The 20,476-nt window shown below is 37.2% G+C and overlaps 1 protein-coding gene across 1 annotated transcript; it reads left to right on the top strand.

The window, feature by feature from the left end:
• The first annotated feature begins 1,863 nt into the window (after nt 1-1,863).
• On the top strand, nt 1,864-17,111 carry LOC139743208 (NXPE family member 3-like). The gene is made up of 7 exons (XM_071653737.1): nt 1,864-1,876; nt 2,784-2,905; nt 4,360-4,401; nt 7,348-7,773; nt 8,638-8,807; nt 13,707-13,765; nt 16,195-17,111. The coding sequence occupies exons 1-7, from the start codon at nt 1,864-1,866 to the stop codon at nt 17,016-17,018; spliced, it is 1,656 nt and encodes a 551-aa protein (XP_071509838.1). The 3' UTR covers nt 17,019-17,111.
• Nucleotides 17,112-20,476: the final 3,365 nt, after the last annotated feature.

Here is a 20,476-nt window from a genome sequence, read left to right on the forward strand (position 1 = left end):
CATTTATAAGGTAATTGAAGTGCCGTTGAGATATCGTGTATATCCTTGACATATCGTTCTTCCTATAATACAACTGATGCATATGTATAACATACGTAAAGCAACACGTTGTTCCGGGTTCCTGACTTTCGTCTTTTTTTACCGATTGCATTGCTCGTTATCATCGAGAACATCATTCTCTCGGGCTGCAAAGTCACCTGATGCCATGTTATAATATCTATATAGTCTTTGCCATTAACATAACAACAACATAAACACAACAGCACAGCAGCATTTCACACCATTGTTTCGGTGTTGAAGCGATGTGATTACTGGTTTGAAGTATATTTAGTATGTGATGAGGTTTTGCGCTCCATGGTTCGTCGGTCGTCGCGCGCAGTTGTCAGAAACGGTTCGTGTGGTCGTCAGTTGGATGGCGCTACTCGGCGTACCGAAGGCGGCAGAAGCCCCCGGCAGAAAGACGCAAAGACTGATTTGGGCAGTTTCGGGCCGCGTAGCTATGCCAAACATTAATGAGCGACTCCTAGAAATCGTGCACCGATGAGTAAGATGCACCACTCAGCAGGAAATTGCAAGAGTACTTGTCAAGGAATCCTTGCTATTGGATCATATCAATAGGATCTAACTATTAATTTTCCTGTCCTGGAGGTAAACGTTCTGTTTTGATCACATTATCACTTTATCTTTCATCTTTAAGCACATTGCACTCGCGACTGGTAATATCTTTTTTCTCATGCTATAGGCAGTTTTGCCAGGTTTTATTGTTGTTGTTTTTTTTCCTAAGAGGTCAGTACAATAAAACTAGCAATGCGAACGTGATATTAGTTTTGCAAATTGATGTCGAATGTAAGCATAAATGTTTGAGTCAGCAACATTCCGTAATGTTTCTTTATTATGACGACAACCTGACGAAGGCAAACGCCATTTTACGCCGAAGCAACGTTATAGTGCACAGAGTACATCATAGTCAATGTCAGTGAGTAGAGATGGCGTGTACAGTTTGCTTTACGTATAGTAGTGATGATTGTGCTAAAAAAATGTAACGATACTACTAGTAACGCAACCCAAGAAAGGCTCGTTTTAATTATGCTGTAATAGCTCTCGAGCTGTTTGTTAGAAGTCGATAGCGTGAATTTATCTATAGGCCTATTACGGCATCTTAGTCCAATCACAGCAAATGGACTCGAATGGCTTCAAGCAGACGGACCAGAGACACTCTGGCTTGAATACTGGTGTTTCGTGTATTCTTACTGGTCCAAACGATGCACATTGACTGCTCAATAGAAACAAACGCTGCCATGGTTCTGTCTATTGAGATTAGGATCATGATACCGCTAATGTTATGTGTTAATGTTCGATTTTTTTTTTCATAAGTTCATATTCTATCATTTGCTGAAAGATCAGTCTGATATACTTGACAGTCATTAACTGCCAGTCATTTTATCCCTTTGCGGAATATGGTACATTCCCTTTTTTGTTTGTATTTTTTCGTTTGTTTCTTATTTTTCTTACCGTCAGCCACCGAATCGAATTGCTCGTATCCTAAAGCGTCTGTGATTCCTAGGAAATAGAATGGTGTCTTATAAAACGGCAAACGTTGTTTTCTGGGTAACCTGTTTTACCCTGTCCTCACTGTACTTCTACGGAATGACAACTGTCAAAGTCAGAACTAACTTTGTTGCACCCCCCATCCGGAAGGTAAGAACCCTTGTGTGATCACCTCTCCGCTTACTTCGTCAGTGATTGTTGATGAACGTTAGAGCCGTTATTGCGTGACATTTCTATCATTTCACAATGGAAGGATTATAAAATTTTGTCGAAAGTATGAGTTAAAAAAAGAAACCAACCAGAAGTAAGCTAATGATGATATTGCAAGGTATATTTTTGCTTTCTATTGAAATTATGAAATAACGGAAAGTATGAAAAAAAAATCTGGTAATTTGAAGTCCTTGCGAAATCCAAATCCTGGGTCTGTCGCGATACACATTCCATACACACACACAAACGCACACACATCATGTATGTGTACATATATGTATAAAAAAGACCTACAAATAGATCCTCGTCATTTGATTGGTTGCTTTATACTGACCATTTGTCTCATTTTACTATTGCGTCATCATTCGTGAATTTGAGGGTCAATTTACAGCGCAATCTTGGATCTATGCGATTTGCTCCATTGCACTCATGCCAAGAGCCCGGCACACTATCTACGTGTATGTAAAACGCTTAACAAGCGTTTGCAATGTAATGTGCATGCGATCAAGCGCGCAAGCGTATAGCGCTCATGCAGTGAGCACTCTCAGATCTCTTGATCTCAGATCTTGCACATTCTCTCTTGTTTCAAAATTCATAAAACATCAAATGACAAGGATCAATTTTTAGGTGTTATATAAAACCAATTATTAATGTCTTCATTCGTACAATGGACAAAATTTTTCATTTCATTGATCCATTCAGCTCGTCATTGATCGATTCAATGAGGCGCAGCCGAGTTGAATGCATCATTTTATGTCTTTACTTCATGAATTCTGTCCATTGCCCTCATAAACTTCCGTTATTTGTATCATATATTTACATCATATATACACACACATACGTGTATATATATTTATATACATATATATATATATATATAATATACAGTATATATATATACATACACATGTACATACATAAATACATACATACATACATACATACATACATACATATAAGTGTCATGTAAGATATATCGATAAGTATGGGAAAATAAGAATATTGTATTTGTAATACATGTACAGGCCTGTATGTGATTACTCGTCTAAAAGTCGATTCATGGCTTCATTTCCCCCCTTTTAAATCTACCCCTGGTTGCAAGGTCGAGAATGAGAGATCATGTCTCCAAGCGGTACCTACAGAACAGGTGAAGATTGATAAATATTTGTCTGTTGCTTTTTCAATCAATTTTTCCATGTTCAGCAGACGTTCCCTCCTTTTTCTTTTTTTTTTCTTCTTTTTTTTTTTGGATGTATTGATCTACTTTATTTTTCAATCTTGCCAACACGTCTAAAATCCGACGCGGTCACGCCTTTCGAAAGAATTGATCGCTTGGCATGTGCAATTAAGTGCCGTATTGAAAAAAAAAGCAATACAAAAACAAAAAACCTTCAGCAGAATAAAAGCAGGCGTAGGTATTTAGCCGTAGTTATACAGTCAAAGACACAATGACGAAAAGATTTTAGCATTTCATTTTATTGTGCTTACGTACTTGTTCTATGCGGAAAAGCTTCTCACGTCTTTACTGTTAACAGATGATCTACAGTAAGAATGTTATTAATCTGTCATAAATAAACCAATCCCAATTTTACCTCCATACAAATCTTCACGACATTTCTATCTTTGAATATAGAAATCAAGAAAATTAGTTACACCTTTCGCATTAACCATCTGGGTGCAAGAAAAAAAATTAAAAAAGTTTTAAGAAAAGGGTTTGTTGTTGCTGAATCTTCATTCACAACCTTAGCCTTTTTAATTTGCTATCTTAGTTACAAACAATCAGTATTGATGTATGTTGTGTATGTGGCTATGATTCGTGAAAACGAGCCGATTTTCATATAGTTTCCACAACGTCTTTATTTCAAATTTGATTTCTATAAAAACCTTCACGATTACGTTGTCTTCTTTTCATTTTACCGTATTTAATCACACATTGAACGTGAAGTGGGTTTCACTATAAAGCAGGACCACATGTCAATATATCACATTTGTTTTCCTCGACTTAAAGGACAAGTCCACCTTCATATACGTGTGGATTGAGTGAATACAGCAATATTAGTAGAACACGTCAGTGAAAGTTTGGGGAAAATCAGACAATCCGTTCAAAAGTTTTGAATTTTTAAAGTATTTGCACAGTCACTGCTGGATGGGAAGACTACAAGAGTGTATGATGTCTCATGCGTACAACGATATAAGGAAAATATAAAAAGAATTTCATAAAATATTACTTTTTTAAAAGTTCACATTTGATCCTCGACTCGTCACTGGCGCATGTTAATGGTAATAATACCCCTTATCTGAACGAGGGAAGTCAAGTGTTCTTTTATTATGCGAGAAAAGTGAAAAGTGTTGAATTTTCCTTATACTTTCTTTATATCGTTGTACGCATGTGACATCACAAGCTGTATTAGTCTTCTCATCTAGCAGTGACTAAGCAGAAACTTCGAAAATTCATAACTTTTAAACGGATTGTCCGATTTTTCTCAAACTCTTGCTGATGTGTTCTATTAATATTGCTGCATTCACTCAATCCACATGTCTAGGAAGGTGAACTTGTCCTTTAAATTGCTTCTTCTGCGTTATCTTCCTCATGATTCTCAGGACAAACAGGTCGTCAAATCTGAAAATGTAGTCAAAGGAGAGGTAAGAAAAGTTGTATGCTGAGTGCTTGGATTGTGTCACAATAAGGAAATCCTCTACTTAGATCGACTACATTTCACATAGTCCATTTCATTTGATCAAAGCATGACATTTCATTCTATGATAACAATATGTATAAGTTTTATGCACTTTCCTCTATTGTTCCTTGCCTATGGAACTCCACCTCATATTTTCCTTTCTCCCTGAAATTAACAATCCGGAGCACTTCAAGGCTTCACTCATGACTGACATTCTTCGCCAGATATTCAAGTACTAATTCTCTTGGCCCTGCTGGAAAGAACACAGTGTCCCACAGTGTGAGAAACACAGTGTGAAATCTCTTCACACTGTTAGATTCGAACGTTTTAACAATGTGAACACATTGTGAATGATCAATCAAAGTGTAACACAGAACATTACCACTCTGTGAAAACCAAACCACAATGTGAAATCATCTCCACACTATTAAAATCGAGCGTTTTCACATAGTCAACTATGTGACCACACTGTGAACACACTGTGGGAACTACAATGTATGTTCTTTCCAGAGGGGATAAAGTCTATACGACTTTAAATTCTTTTTAAAGGGGATGGCGAGTAACCGATCAGTTGGAATCAGTGGGAATTCTGAGGGATAAATGTTCCAATCTTTGTGGGATTCATTTACGAGTACATTTATCTACTGTTGTGTGAAATTTATTTGCTTCAGAACGGTCTCATATTCAAGTAATGTGCAGATTAATGCCCCGTCACTGACCAGGCACACTAACCTGGAAACATTAAACTGCAAATTACTTGAATATGAGACCATTCGGAAGTAAATATTTTTCACACAACAATAGATATGTAATGTACTCTTAAATGAATCCCACGAGGATTGGAACAATCATCCTCAAGCATTCCCACTGATTCCCACTGATCAGTTACTAGCCCTCCCCTTTAAGTAAATATATTGAGCCACACAAATTATATGAATCATCATCCTCATCCTCATCGTCATCATTCGTGCACAGAGTACCATAGACCAGGAGCCGTACTAGTGGGTCTAGCAACAAAACAAGTCTTTGTTTAGACCATTTTCAAAAGTCCTGCTTTGCAGGATCGCTTACGTTCAGTCCGTTTATTTTACACTGAACCAATATAGTATGATTTCGTAGCAATCTGTTTTGCTTTTGCTTACTGCACTGAGTCGTCGCTAAGACTTTTTGTCATGTCAAGTAAGTGAAGCAAAGTAAATATCTGTGCATTTTTCATTGGTGGATTTCTCTGAAATTCTTCTCTCTGTTGTTAGTACTATACTGCCACATAACGACTTGTTGTAGTGCATGTGCTTATCCAGCGATAGCAACGCGTGCATCATAAACAAACATTTAGATATCTACTTTAGAATTGAATTTCCGATTCTCCTCAAAATTTCCTAATGTTTTCCACCATATCTTGCATTTGCAAATTTTTGCAACGCACGATACATGTCAAGATGAAATTTTCCTTCAGCATATCAAACATATCTATTGGAGCCAGAGTAAGTTTAATGAAAAATCTGCATGTTTTAATATCCCGTGTGAGGCTATGTTGCCGTGAGTCATGTATGCACTTTACGTCGGTAAGCTATCGAACATCAACCATTGTCAATCTTTGGCCGGGCGGAAAGCTGTAGTTTAATCTTGTAAAGGAGGAGGAAAGTCAGTCACAATAGCAGAGACGTGAGATCATTGATATAATTAGCAATGTGAACATCAATGTTATCATTGGTATATAGGTAAAGAATATTACAACATAATTGTTCTCTGCTTCTGTTGGTCTCTCTTTCCGCCTTTGGACTCTGTACTCTTGGGATGCTCTTGTTTTTGTGATGCATTTCTTTCTGCATGTAGGCCTATGTGGAAATAAAGCTTTTGCGGGTTTTTTTTTTCTTTTCCTGCTGTTTGATAAGTCCCTCTTTATGTCTGTCGACGAGCAGGTCGACGAGAAGGCGTCTGTCAACAATCCTTTGCATTCAAATGCGCAGCCATTGAACAAACAACCCCCTGGCCTTCTGCTACTCTTCCCGTGTGTAACTGTGGATGTCCTGAAAGGAAAAGTACCATGATTGGTTTCTGATTTACTGCATTTACAGTCATGTACATTAACTAGCGACAAACCACTTGATTGATATACAATAATTCATAAAAGCATAATATCATTCCGGCCTTACCTAACAACTGCAGGCCAACTTCCCTACATTATAGTCCTAACATGGTAAGTTTACTTGCCCATCTTCAGGACATAGGCATTCCAAAAACACACTTACAATCAAATTAACTGAATGAATTAAAACTTAAAAATCAGTTTTCCATGTAATAATAGTAATAATAAGTACAGCATTTGTAATGCGCCTTCGATCTAGTATCCTATTCTGAGGCGCAGAGGGACATAATTATAAAAAGAATAGCATACATCGTAGTCATAATTGTACATAAGAAGGTTGAAATAGAAGAAGAGATAGATAGAGATACACACCCAATGAACAATTCGTTGAAAATTCAATCAAAACAAGATGCGAACATATGTGATTTCAGAAGCTTTTTAAATGTTTCGATGGTCTCTGCTGATCGGATCCTCAGTGGAAGAGCGTTCCAGAGAGATGGGGCTGCAGAAACAAAGGCTTTTTCTCCGAGAGTCGAGATTGTTCTATTAACTGTTAATTGTTTACTATTACATGAACGGAGATTTCTGCCAGGGACGTATTCTGAAACAAGGTTTCAGAATGCCTTGTAATGTAATAAAATGACTGCAGAAACTGACAGTTTTTGCTCAAAAATGGCGGCATATTTATATCAAGAAATGTGTGTATGTCTTACTAATCCTGTGATAACACGACATGATAATGTCGTGTTATCATATGTAAGATACATAATATTTGTAATTTTATATATATTATGTAATTTTGACAATTTAATTTCTCGGCAGAAACTTTCATTCACGAGCAATAAATATTCTACAGTAGAGCTGGTCCGCAATCCCGGCGTTTTCAAGGTCGGTGACGTGATACAGATCCTTATCAACGCGCGAAGCGAACAGAATCTAACCAAGAAATGTGGAGGGGACTACTTCCGCGTAAAGTTGTACACGGCGAAGAGCAAGTCTTCGACAAGCTTTGACGTCACGAACGATCTTGGTAACGGAACCTACGTCGAAAACGTCACCCTCCGATGGCCGGGTATGATGGAGATTCACGTGTCCATGATCCATTGCGCGGAGGCGGTCCGAGTGCTCGAGAAGATTCGCGGGCCGGACCAGCCGGCGAGAATGGTCTTCACCGGCCGCTACATGACGACGGTCGATAAGAAGCCGGTTTTCGAGGACCGCAAATGTGTACCAGAAGTCATCGCCGACGTAAGTGGAGGACAAATGAAAATTACTTATCCTAGAAATCTGGGTTTTAAGGTCACCAACTCTGAATCTGGGCTTTTAAAGGCACCAACTGTGAATCTGGGTTTTTAAGGGCACCAACTCTGACATGTGGGGGCGACTAACATTGAATACATCTAAACTTTTCGTTGTTGTTGTAAAGACACTTTATACTAGGTCTCTTTTTATTCATTTTTCTTCATTTGTTTATTGTATGGACATTCATATGTCCAACATAGTATATCCCGACATGATTCTATACCTTTGATGAAAGAGTATGTATTTTGTGTGTCGTAATGTTTCCGTCCCTCAAAATTCTTATAATTTAAATAAAAGTTTCATGCATTGCTCTGCTCCTTTAAAGTGTCCTTGAATATTTTGAATATATCTTTTCACTTTTTTAACTTGAGCAAAGTGAGCTTACATTAAAAACGCAAGTTTAATATCTTCCCAAGATATGCCTATAGGAACCTGAGTATCATGCTTTTCATCCCTCCTTGTAAAATACAAGATTGATTGGTCGACGATCAGTATCCATACTCCACGGACCCTTTCCTAGCGAAACCTTGCTTTGGAACATACCCTCCGCGCAGCTAGGGACGTTAGAATTCTTTTGTTTGATTTCAATTGCTTGTTTCAATGCAACCGTTTTCTTTTGGCAACGTTCCTGTAGAGTATAATCTACAACAGCGGCAGGTCATTACGTTGTTCGTTAAATCAATTATTTAGAACCTCACCCCCCCCCCCCCCATCCTAAATCAATCGTACTCATTCAATGAAGTTGATTACGTTATTAGGGATATATCTAAATTCTGTTACCGTCTGTGTTTGTGTAACTAACATTGATAGGAATCCGCGTGTGACTTCACGGATAACCGGACGGGCTATCCGTTTTTCTGCCAACTTCCGACAAATGGCGCCCTAAAGTGTGACGACTGGACCATGTGGGTAACGAATGGCAGCTCGGCGTCTTTTTGCCTGGACATGTTAACGGAAGAGGAAAAACAGTATCTGAGCATGTATGACACAACTTTCATTTTTTCATCTTTAAAGTTCGTTTTGACAATTAGAAACTATTTGGTTCGTCATCGATACGAGACGATTGAATCTGGTTTCAGTCTAAATGATGGTGGGTGGCATATTGGGCACTTCCACTCCATCCCCTCAAAAAAAGAACAAAAATCTGAGCAATCTAACAAGCGATCGAATATCTCTTTTCTTGTGAAAATTATAGGATGAATATGTTTGCTTCGCAATGATGACAATCTGCATTATTGTTTCATTTTGTCACAAACTTAAAAAGAAAGTTCTTCACAAAATACTTTGAGAGGCAAATTGGGCATTTTGGTAAACTATTAATGCTGCCATATCAACATTGTCCACCATGGTAAACAACAATGTATGACAAAATATTGCCACCTCTCACTTCCTATTAGCCGACAGGCTTGCAATTGTCCCATGTCAAGTTCAAGTTCATGTTTAAGTACCCTCTGCAATTTTTTTTCATAATATTGAGTGCAAAATTTCAGAACACCCATGCATGCTCTGTTGCTCTCATTTGTTTATATAACTTATTTTCGTACCACACCCTTGAACAAATACGCGTAAAGTATTTACCCACGGTGACGCGTGAGTATCCAAACTAGGTCGTGACGACCGCGTCCAGTTAGTTTGCAAATGATAATCCAACAAGTTATTATCCAGCAAGTCATCCAGCAAGCCACAGCTTCGATGTAGCAATGTCCACATAGATGAAAATGAAATCGGCCACCAATATAAGTGAATCAACTGTTCACAGGCAATATGTCGTTCAAGCCTTATTGCCACAAAATATGAAGAGTTTGTTTGCAAAAACCGATAAGTCCATATTTGCCAAATGGAGATATTTGCGATTAAAGGTCAAGAAAAATAAAGAGAATAATAAGAAAATTTTTGCATCTTTTGACCATAACTTCAGAAATACGCCTTTATATGTAATGACCAATATATAATTTAAAAGGTATTATTTTGTACTTTATGACAGAGATCGTACTTCAAAATCTTAAAAAAAGAACTTATTGGTTTTTGCAAACAAACCCTTCATATATAGCAGGTCAGCAAGCAACACAGCCTGACTAGTTGTTTCAGTTTCAGAAGTGACGTAACTCTCAGAGCAAAGGTGTAGGGTACTCTGCCTATACGTCGGAGTTTCTGTTGCCTGTCTAGGTCCCTTCAACCATTCTCGAACGTTCTGTAATTTCTCAAACCTAGGGCTACGTATCTGTGAGTTCTAGGTCCTTCCACACACCCTCATTGTCTAATTATAAGCATGGTATGCCAAAAAGTTAGCTAAAATTAGCTAAAGAAAACACCGGGCTACACACTACAAAACATGTACTGTACAGTGTATTCATTGGCTCACGGTGTGTATTCACACACACACACACACACACACACACACACACACACACACACACACACATAATACATACTTAGAATTTGTTAATATACACAACTATAGGTGAAAGGAATTTCCCTGGAGGGGAGTGCTTGAACATACTAGCAGCTCTACTACATTGCATCAGTAGCCACATAATACAGGCACTACCCAGAATTCTACTCTGTACTGTCATAATGACTGTGTGTGCTCTTTCCTTTTGCATGAAAGTCAAACTATGCACCGACAGCTTTACAGATAGAATCTTCATCACAATTCCGGTCAATCCAATATGTGTACATGCATGCTCTCATTTAGACATCCATAATACATCATTAATATTTCTTATGTACATTTACGACAATAGGTCTACATAAATAAAAACAACTACAAAGAGAAGGGAGAGGGACAGATAGGACTATAGACAAAGCATTAAAATGTCATTAATTTCATCGAAGGAATGGTATGATATTGGAGGAAATGAAGATATGGTCATTAACTTTTTGCGAGAAACCAAGAAACCACCTATGAAATAATACAGATCATACCATTCAAATAGAAATTCAAAGTTTATTGAAAGGAAAACGGTTATGTAATGGCTGAGCCATCCAAACACAAAGATAAAAAAGCGATTTTGATAAAAGGTGGGTCCAACCTTTTATTAAAATTGCTCTGTTTTGGATATCTCAGCCATTTCAAAACCAATTTTCATCAAATAAATGCGGAATCTCTCTTGGAATTACATGCTCTTTCATATTTCAAGTGAGGTTTCTCATTATGCCAGCAAAAATGTTAGAAACCTGAAGTTATGTCTCAACCAAAACTATATGACCCCTTTATACTGTATCCCCAATCCTGCCCGCACTTCCGAAAGTTGTTTATCTTCTACCACTTTGGTAGTGTTTTCTCTGTGTTCATTTCATTTTTCGAACAATAGCCACATTATCATCAAGGCTAGCTCCATGTGATTAAAACTCTAGGGAAAGAAATAATACGCGTGTGATCAGACCTCCATGAAAAGATGGTCGCACACACTCCGTCGATAATAATATGCAGCGTTACTTTGTGGTTATGAAAGTGCGTGTTTGTATTCCATTATTCAAAAGAACTCCGTGCTCCGGGCAGCTAATAGTATAACTAACGTCAGTATCTTTGATACGACACGTCTTTACACAGTGATAAGCATGTGAATTAAAGATTACACTTTGCATCTGTTTTTTTTCCCCATTATCCAATAAAAACAACAGCTGGACTGCGTCATCAAGCCCATAAACGGATCGTTAAAGGGGCATGCCAGACAATTTGGTTTAGTTTCCCGTCATGTAGTGTACATAAAACTATAGTGTCATGTATGTGGAATATAATATGGTCCCTGAGCAGGTAAACCAACCCTCTGAAATAAAAATGTATACATGTATATGTATGTGCATGTACATGTATTTGTATATGTTTATGCATATGTATATGTATATGTACTATGTATATGTATATGTATATGTATATGTATGTATATTATGTATAGATGCATATGTATATGTATATGTATATGTATATGTATATGTGTATACCCTGAATAAGGATGATGGCATAGAAGCTCACATATTCAAGTAATGTTACGGTCCAAGTCTATTTCAATATCGCTTGTTTAACAAGTCTATCTCTGTAGAATTTATGCGTGCTATCGAGTTCCTTTATTCTGTTTCCTTCAGCAACCACTTCTACGCATTCGTATGTGAAGCTTTGATACGTTATCCTTCTTGTTTAGTATGATTTCTTATTGATTTCGAAATCATTCTTATTCTTTAATCCAATTACTATAAGTTCTTAAACTCTGTACTTAGTGCAGCCAATTAATAGATATTAAAATGTATCTTCCCCATGGAGGTCTCCATTAACTCGCTTGACCTGTAACTGATTGTTCTCGCCTCTACATAGAGGTGGTTGATGTTGGTTTTATCGGTGAGTTCGACCCCTTCAAGACCACAGCGTAAATTGTAATATAGTCATGAATTAATTTGTAAATAGTCAACAAAAATGACAGTGTCTAAATGTCCGAGCTGACTAAAGTAAAGCTGAAGTGTCATTTTCTACTATGGAAGCTAGTCCGATTATTTCCGGAAAAGGATATAAATAGACTGGAAAATATTTGCGTTGTACAGACAGGGGTTGAAGGTCAATCCATAGCTAATGTAATGTCTTACTTCTTTGTTTACACTTCAAACGTAATCGTGCATGGATTGTGCGTTGGTTGGTGCAAAAATGTTGCAGTCTTGACTTCTTCACCATTGATACTTCACTGTATATACGGGATATCTCTGGGCGTCATTTCATGAAGCGTTTTGTTTGATTTTTTTCTGATAAACTGTTATAAGCTAGTACTGAAATCCTCGTATCTGATTGTCTGAGCGCAAAGTTTGTCAGAAAAAATATCCGGCCGAAACGCTTCATGAAATCCCCCCCCCCCCCCACCGTTTCGCTTCCTTTCAATAGTTTCAGACTTATGTCTGTGTATCTGGTATCTGTCAGTTTGTGTGTGTGTGTGTGTGTGTGTGTGCTACAAGGTAAGTTTTCTTTTGTCTGTGCCCAACGTCGACTCACTTTTTTATATCTTCTTTTCTTTTCAACGAATGAAAGCAATTTTGTGCATATCAATTGCATACTTCAATCCATGCTTTATTTCAGTCCAGACTAAGGACACGTTATACTGTTAGATTTGAAGATAACAATGAATAAAAAATCAATAGTTCTGGAAAAATAAAGTGCAGATAACACAACAATCACTATGACCTGAACATGCCAGATGAAAGTATTAGGCAGAAAAGGAGTAAAACCATATCATATCAGCATCGTACGTTGATAGAGCAATACTGAAAAAGATGAATATCAGCGACATGACTCAATGAAGATAACCATGATAACCGACATCTATATCGCTTGTTTGGTGATCCAGAGAGGGTTGTTGTTAGTTAAAGACTTTCTTCTACTGTAAATGTCATCAGAACATTATTGTATGCCCCTCTGGGGCTACGAAAAGGATGCATAAATTGATAAATATCCTCTCACAATCTGGTATGACTATTCCTCGTTTTTGTTGTTTCGATTTATCAACTGCACTTGCTTAATGTATATTTTACTCGGGGGGAAAAGGTACTTTGCGAGATACACATTCATTTTAATATTTGAAACAAAATTGTTATTGCGATATGTAATCGTATTTGTTTGGAAATCAAATATCAATTACTTCGGATAGAAGAACTCCGAGGGACACATCATTTTGAACAAAATTGATTCTTTTTAGGAGATTATATGAAACAAAAGCAAAATACTGCAGTACATGTCATAGAATCGTTTATCCAAGATCAGAAAGAATTTGGTTGAAAATATAAGTTGCCACTGATATCTCCCCTTGTTCTTTTCAACTACCAGCAATCATCTTTAGATGATTAATAAGCAACTTTCTGGAGTATTGTAATAATGAATGAAATGTATATCTCATTTGCAGGCACAAAGTACCCATTAAAGGTTCTCCAATCGTTTTCAACGTTAACAATAACACCAACGGTAAGTAAGCCATTTGATCACATGTTGAAATTTCATTATTCATATCATTCATTTATTTTCCATATCAAAATAATACAAAATCATTACAAAGTAACAACTCTCATTTTAACCAGCAAAAGAAAAGCCAAATTAAAATGATACGAATATGTACATGAAATAACCAAATAATATTTACAATGCATACCCCTTACACATCAATGACCCAAGACATTTCAAACGAATCTTGCTTTTGTCATCCTGTGGACTGAATGTACTGCAGCTCAGTCTTTTTACTTATTTAATTTGGCATTGTCGTCTTAAAATACGTTAAAGGACAAGTCCACCTTCATATGCATAAGGATTGAGAGAATGCAGCAATATCAGTAGAACACATCAGTGAAAGTTTGAGGAAAATTGGACAATCCGTTCAAAAGTTATGAATATTTTAAGTATCTGCGCAGTCACTGCTGGAAGAGAAGACTACTACAGTTTATGATGTCACATGCGTACAACTATATAAGGAAAATAAAAGGGAGAACTTTACTTTTTGAATAAAGTGCACAGTTCTTCGACTTCCTACTGACATATGTTAAGGGTAATATTATTACCCCTGCCTTCTGAAAGAGAGAAGTCGAGTGTTCTTTTGTTATGGGAGAAAAATGGAAATATGTTGAATTTTCTTTATTCTTTCTTTGTATCGTTGTACTCATGTGACATCACTAGCTATAGTAGTCTTTTCATCCAGCCGTGAGTGAGCAGAAACTTCAAAAATTCATAACTTTTTAACGGATTGTCCGATTTTGCTCAAACTCTCACTGATGTGTTCTACTAATATTGCTGCATTCACTCAACCCACATGTCTATGAAGGTGAATTTGTCCTTTAATTACTTACTTTACCTTCATAGATTAAAGTTCATAACAGCCTGATCCTGCTTTTATCATTGGTTACAACTGAGAAAATATAAATTGTTTCAGTAACAAAATACAGATAAGGAAGGGGACAAAAATCAACTGAAATCAAATGCTCACAAAGTCATTCTAGGAATGCCGATTAGGAGACAAAGCCTTCGTTGTTCAAATGTCACCTTGTTTTTATAAATTGTAAAGATTCTTTTCTATCGCACAATATCTTTTCCTATCAAAGAACATCGAAGAAAACATTCTGAACTTCATATGGTACCTGAGGTGTGGAGTGATTAGATTAAACCAGCAGTTGTTCTGAAAAGAAAGATATAATAGTTCCTTCACCTGCATCTATTCCGGGTTTAGAGATACTATGCACTGTCTGCATATTTACTCAAGATAAAGGAGCATTTGCATATCAAACTACGCACTTCAGCGGCAAACAGTTTTATTGAGTTCGTCCCGCATGAATCCCTGCAGGCAGACAAGCTGAAAGATAAAACGCAGTGTGTTATGTAAAACTGTTTAGTTTAGAACATTTATTTTGAAATGTTACAAATATATACACACTGCGTAGATAATATAGTAGGGTTCATGCTCAGTTCATGCTGGAAGACTCGATTCCGGTCCAGATTCAAGTCCAAAGTTGAGCTTTTCAGGGTGTCACGTGATATTTCCACGCAGTCATCTTTTTGTTCACGGCGCCATGAACGCATCTTGAAACTTCTGGTAGCAGCACCATGACATGTAATGAGTCTGCTTTGCCAAGTTTGCTGTATGAATAAAGTACTGGCTCTTTGGAATGGAAAAGTTTGATGACATCGTATATAAAAAGATGACTGCCTATAAAAGCCCTGAAAAGCTCGGTTTGGAACCTGACTCTGGTTCGGAGTCCGGTCTTGCAGCATGATAATGGCCAAGAACATTCATCAAAAGTGACTAGTGAAAATGGCAGAAGAGCAATGTGAAGTAAATACAGTAAAAAAGAAAAAAAACATAGAGAACCTGCGGACAAAGCCAAAAAAAAAAAAGAAATTTTCGAGCTAGAAAGGCAAAAAAAGTGACTGAACTGTAAATGATCTTTCAACAGGATGAATGGTCCAGACTTGCAATTCTACGGGCGGCGAAAGAAACTAGAGGGATTAGTATAACAATTTGGGATTGATGTATGCAAACTTTTGACCTCCTGATCTTCTGCAGAGGAATATTTTGAACCATGCATATGCGATTGAGTGTTTTTGACAACTCATGTATTATAAACGTTACACATATATTCAAAAATTGTCTGTCCCCATTAACATATACTTTGAAAGGATTAAAAGAAGTTGTTAAAATTTGAGGATGATTGTATTCTTCCAATTGTATGTAAACTTTTTTGCTCCAAAAGTAAATATGTAAAATAATCAATACAGAGAAAAATGAATGTAGGCGTACATGCGTGTCATACCAATTAGCCAATATCTTACTTTGAATAGCTGGCATGTTGTATTTATGTACTTTTATAAGGCGTATTCGAGTCATTTTATTCACTTTCACTTTCTCTCAGATTGGTTGGGTAATATGACGAAGTACCAGAAGTCTTTGCCGCCGTGTCTTCCCGGTCAACATCTCAAGAACGCCATCCCTTCAGGATTCTTTTTCAACGACGTGTGGTACTCGGACCAGTGCGAAATACAACGCCCAGATAAAGCAGAGGCCTTGGCGTGCATGCGAAATAGGGACATCTACATCTATGGGGATTCCACTGTGCGGCAATACTATGACTTCTTGGCAAGTGCGTATGGACCAACGCTGAGAGGAAAGAGACCAAGGGACAAGACGGAAACCCAAGCAGGTCCTAAGGTGGCAGCAGACACCACCAACAACATCACTGTCCATTATAACTTCCAAGGGTTTCCTGCGCGACCGTCTTCCTTCTTACGCCGAAACTCACTGGACTACATCGTCAACAGGTTGGACAGCCAGGAGGCAAATGATCGCACGGTCGTTCTGATCTGCGTTGGAACTCACTACACAATCTACTCACTCGAAATGTACCTGCAGAGAATTAAGGACATCAGGGCGGCGGTGGAGAGGCTGCACGCAAGAAGCCCTAACACGCTGGTCGTTCTGAAGAGCGCCAACACCAGGAATCACAAGGGCCTGATATCCATTCTTACCAACAGCGAATGGTACATCAAAACCATCGATCTAAAGATGAGAGAGGTCTTTTCGGATTACGCCAAGGTGGCCTTCATAGACGCCTGGGATATAACCGTCGCACAGAACTTCCCACATAACGTTCATCCCAAAGCGCCCGTACTGAAAAATCTCGTAAACTACTTCTTTTCTTTTATGTGCCCAAAAGATGAGCCAGTGTCACAGCATTGACGATTGTTCATTTCTAAGTTTAATTTACATTTAAGATATTGAGAGAAAGAGAGGCAGAAGGAGAAAGAGCGAGAGAGAAAGAGAAAGAGAGAGAGAGGGAGAGAGGACTATAGTTAAGACAGTGGTGTTCTGGACTCAAAGGCCCGAATTCAGGTGGTGCAAAGGAAACCATGGTTTAAACCATGAACAAAAACCATGGAGCGCCAAGTGTCGCATGGAGCATTTCGTTACGAAATCAATCAGTCGATGAAATGATTATTTTGTAATGAAGTAACTAAATGAACATTTCGTCCGTGAAATGATAATTTCGTTAACGAAATAGTCATTTTGTTGACGAAATTACCAATTTGTAACGAAATATTCCGTGCGACACTTGGCGCTCCATGGTTTTTGTCCATGGTTTAAACCATGGTTTCATTGTAACACCTTCGTGAATTCGGGCAAAAGTTATCCACAATCATGGCAGGAATCATACAGGTAGATAGACATGAATGAAAAATATCGGTCAGCATACACTTGTTTTAGAATACAACGAGCATATCTATTTATTTTCTTTCAAATGCAATATTATACTTTTAAGCAACCGAATTCCATGGTGAGTAACTAACTGTGTATTGTAAAATATTCCTGTGAGATACAAAGTTTAAGTTAATTCTTGACATTGACAGCAATAAAGTGCACAAGGCTTTATAAGAAAGGGTAAGCGAAAGTTGATTTGCGCATTGATAAAGCACGAGAAAAAGTAAAAGACGTACTGGGTGAATGAAAAGAGTAGAATCAAATTATTGATGAGGAAAGAATCAAATCCTCAAGACGTACAGATCTCGGGGAAGAGCCTCAAAGTGCGCACATTATACAAAAAAAAAGACACCTTGTCAAGTTGCATATGAAAAAAAAAAGTGTTTGCAAGAGTACATAATATAATCACAGTCATGTAGAAAAGAAAAGAAACGGACGCCCTTGCTCAGTAAATCCACGAGGAATAAATGCCAGGTCCCCTTTTTATAAAAAGTTGACAGCGACTCTTGCTAGAATGGCAATTGTCAAGGTAACGACAAGAAACTAGCTTCCTGATTGGCTGTTGCTATTGGAAGTTGCCATTCCAGCAAGAGTTGCTATAGTTATATTATCTTTTATGAAATGGGGCCCAGATCTATAATCTTGGTCTATACTCTTCTACCATTCGTATATCTGAATTGTTCGTAGAATTCTCCTCAAACACCTGTTTGATGAAATGAAATGAAGACCGTGTCTAGCAAACAAATTTCAAGCGTTTTCATGACGACAACGCTATCAAAATTTGCCCTCTGATGAGTGGATGTTACTTAAGCTAGTTCTACGGGCAACTTGTCTTTCGATATTAACATCAGCTACAGAATGTTTTATTCGATATTATCTTTTCGAATTCATGTAATCATTAATTTTTAGTCGAATGATATTTCCATCAGAGAGGTTAGCAAATCATTTCCTTTTTGTTTATGGGTTTTTGAATTCACTCATTTCATATATCAAAAGATAATCAAGCAGAATAAGGAAAAGAATAAGGTAATTCGTTCTGAGAATAATATTTTCACAGAACTGTAGCAGCCAAGTATAAAGTCAGTTGACTTGACCGCGACTAGTTAAACAATGTTGGGATAGGGGTCTGGCTTCAAAACGGAAAAGTCGGCCGAAAGTATAGTTACAAAGTAACAACCTATAATTGACGGCCCATCTATGTAGGTATATCTCGTTAATCACCATCAATTTTATGAAACGAAGAACCTGCATTGTAAATGGCTTTTAATTTGCTTGAGGATGCTTTTATGATTTCTTTTATTACTGTTTGTTAATCCATGTGTTCTTTTGCTGCGCACAAAACTTCCTTGAGACTTGTTCCTGGCGTATAGATGCGTGAACCATTTTTTGGCTGAAATATAACAGATATCAGGAAGGCCTGCAAGTCTCTTTTTAAACAACACATTGTATAGATCCCTGACATCTGATTGGATGAATGCGGGTCACAATGGGTCATGACATTCAGAAGACTCAGCTTTTCCCAAGCTCACTCTTAATGGTAGTGCATTAGACGTTTATTGAACGGTGGATCACTCCAAAATCTTCGAGTGATCCCTGAGGTCACTCCAAAATTAGTGAAAATGAACATTTTCACTCAAAATTCACTCCAATTTTACTCTAAATTCACTCTTTTTTTTGTATTCACTCTTTTAAGAGTGAATATTTTTACTCTTTTTTTTTAGAGAGTAGATAGGCTGTTGATAGAGTTGTTCACGCAATCGATAACCATTCTCATCTAGTTAGTATTTTCTTGGACTTCTCCAAGGCCTTCGACACTATCAATCACGATATTTTACTTTATAAGTTATCGCATTATGGAATACGTGGGAAGGCCTTGGAGTGGTTCAAGAGTTATTTAGTTGATAGAAAACAATTCGTTACAATTAAAAACAATGATTCCGTTGTCAGAGAAGTTAAATGTGGTGTCCCACAGGGAAGTCTCTTAGGGCCGTTATTGTTTATTATTTATATCAATGATTTTTGTCGCGTATCCGACGACCTCTCTTTTATTCATTTTGCAGATGACACTAATGTATTTTTTGCCCATAATGATATTGATTTTCTCGTTCATAAAATTAACATTGAATTGAAAAAAGTGACAAATTGGGTCAGGGCCAATAGGCTATCACTCAATGCTCAAAAAACAAAATATATGCTTTTTAGTAATATTGTTGATAGTTTAAGTACAAATATAGTATTAGATGACTCTCATCTACAAAGAGTCTCACATATCAAATTTTTGGGTGTCATTGTGGATGAAAAACTTTCCTGGAAATCACATGTTGAAAATGTCTGCAATATAATTTCACGTAATATAGGCATTGTAAATAGATTGAAATTTCATATTTCACAAAAATCATTACTTATGCTATATTCGTCGTTAATACTGCCTCATCTTAATTATGGAATATTAGTTTGGGGCAACACGCATCAGAATTTATTAGAGAGAGTGTTCCTCTTACAAAAGAAAGCTCTACGTGTTATCTGTTATTCCCCTGTACGTTCTCATACAAATATGTTGTTTGCCTCCAACAAGCTCTTAAAAATTGCAGATTTGTTTTTGTTTAATTTAGGGCAATTTATGTACAAGTATTGTAATAACTCGCTTCCGTCTATTTTTGACTCTATGTTCCTAAAAAATAAATCATTTCATGAATATCCTACTAGGCGTTCCAATGAATTTCACTTACCTCTTTTAAGAACGATTTTTGCTAAAAACACACTTATTTATGTAGGCCCAAATTATTGGAATTCTTTGAATCAAGACATAAAAAACGCTCCATCCATATGTTCTTTCAAGAGGAGACTGAAGTCTTTTTTATTGCAATCGTACGACTCTACAATACCGAATTAACCATTTGGCCTTTTTTCTCAGTTACACTTACCTGCTCACTTTGTCC

This window comes from Diadema antillarum, unplaced genomic scaffold, assembly GCF_040938485.1.
Source record: "Diadema antillarum isolate AM-2024a unplaced genomic scaffold, OU_Dant_1.0 scf00000004, whole genome shotgun sequence".
Classification (NCBI taxonomy): domain Eukaryota; kingdom Metazoa; phylum Echinodermata; class Echinoidea; order Diadematoida; family Diadematidae; genus Diadema; species Diadema antillarum.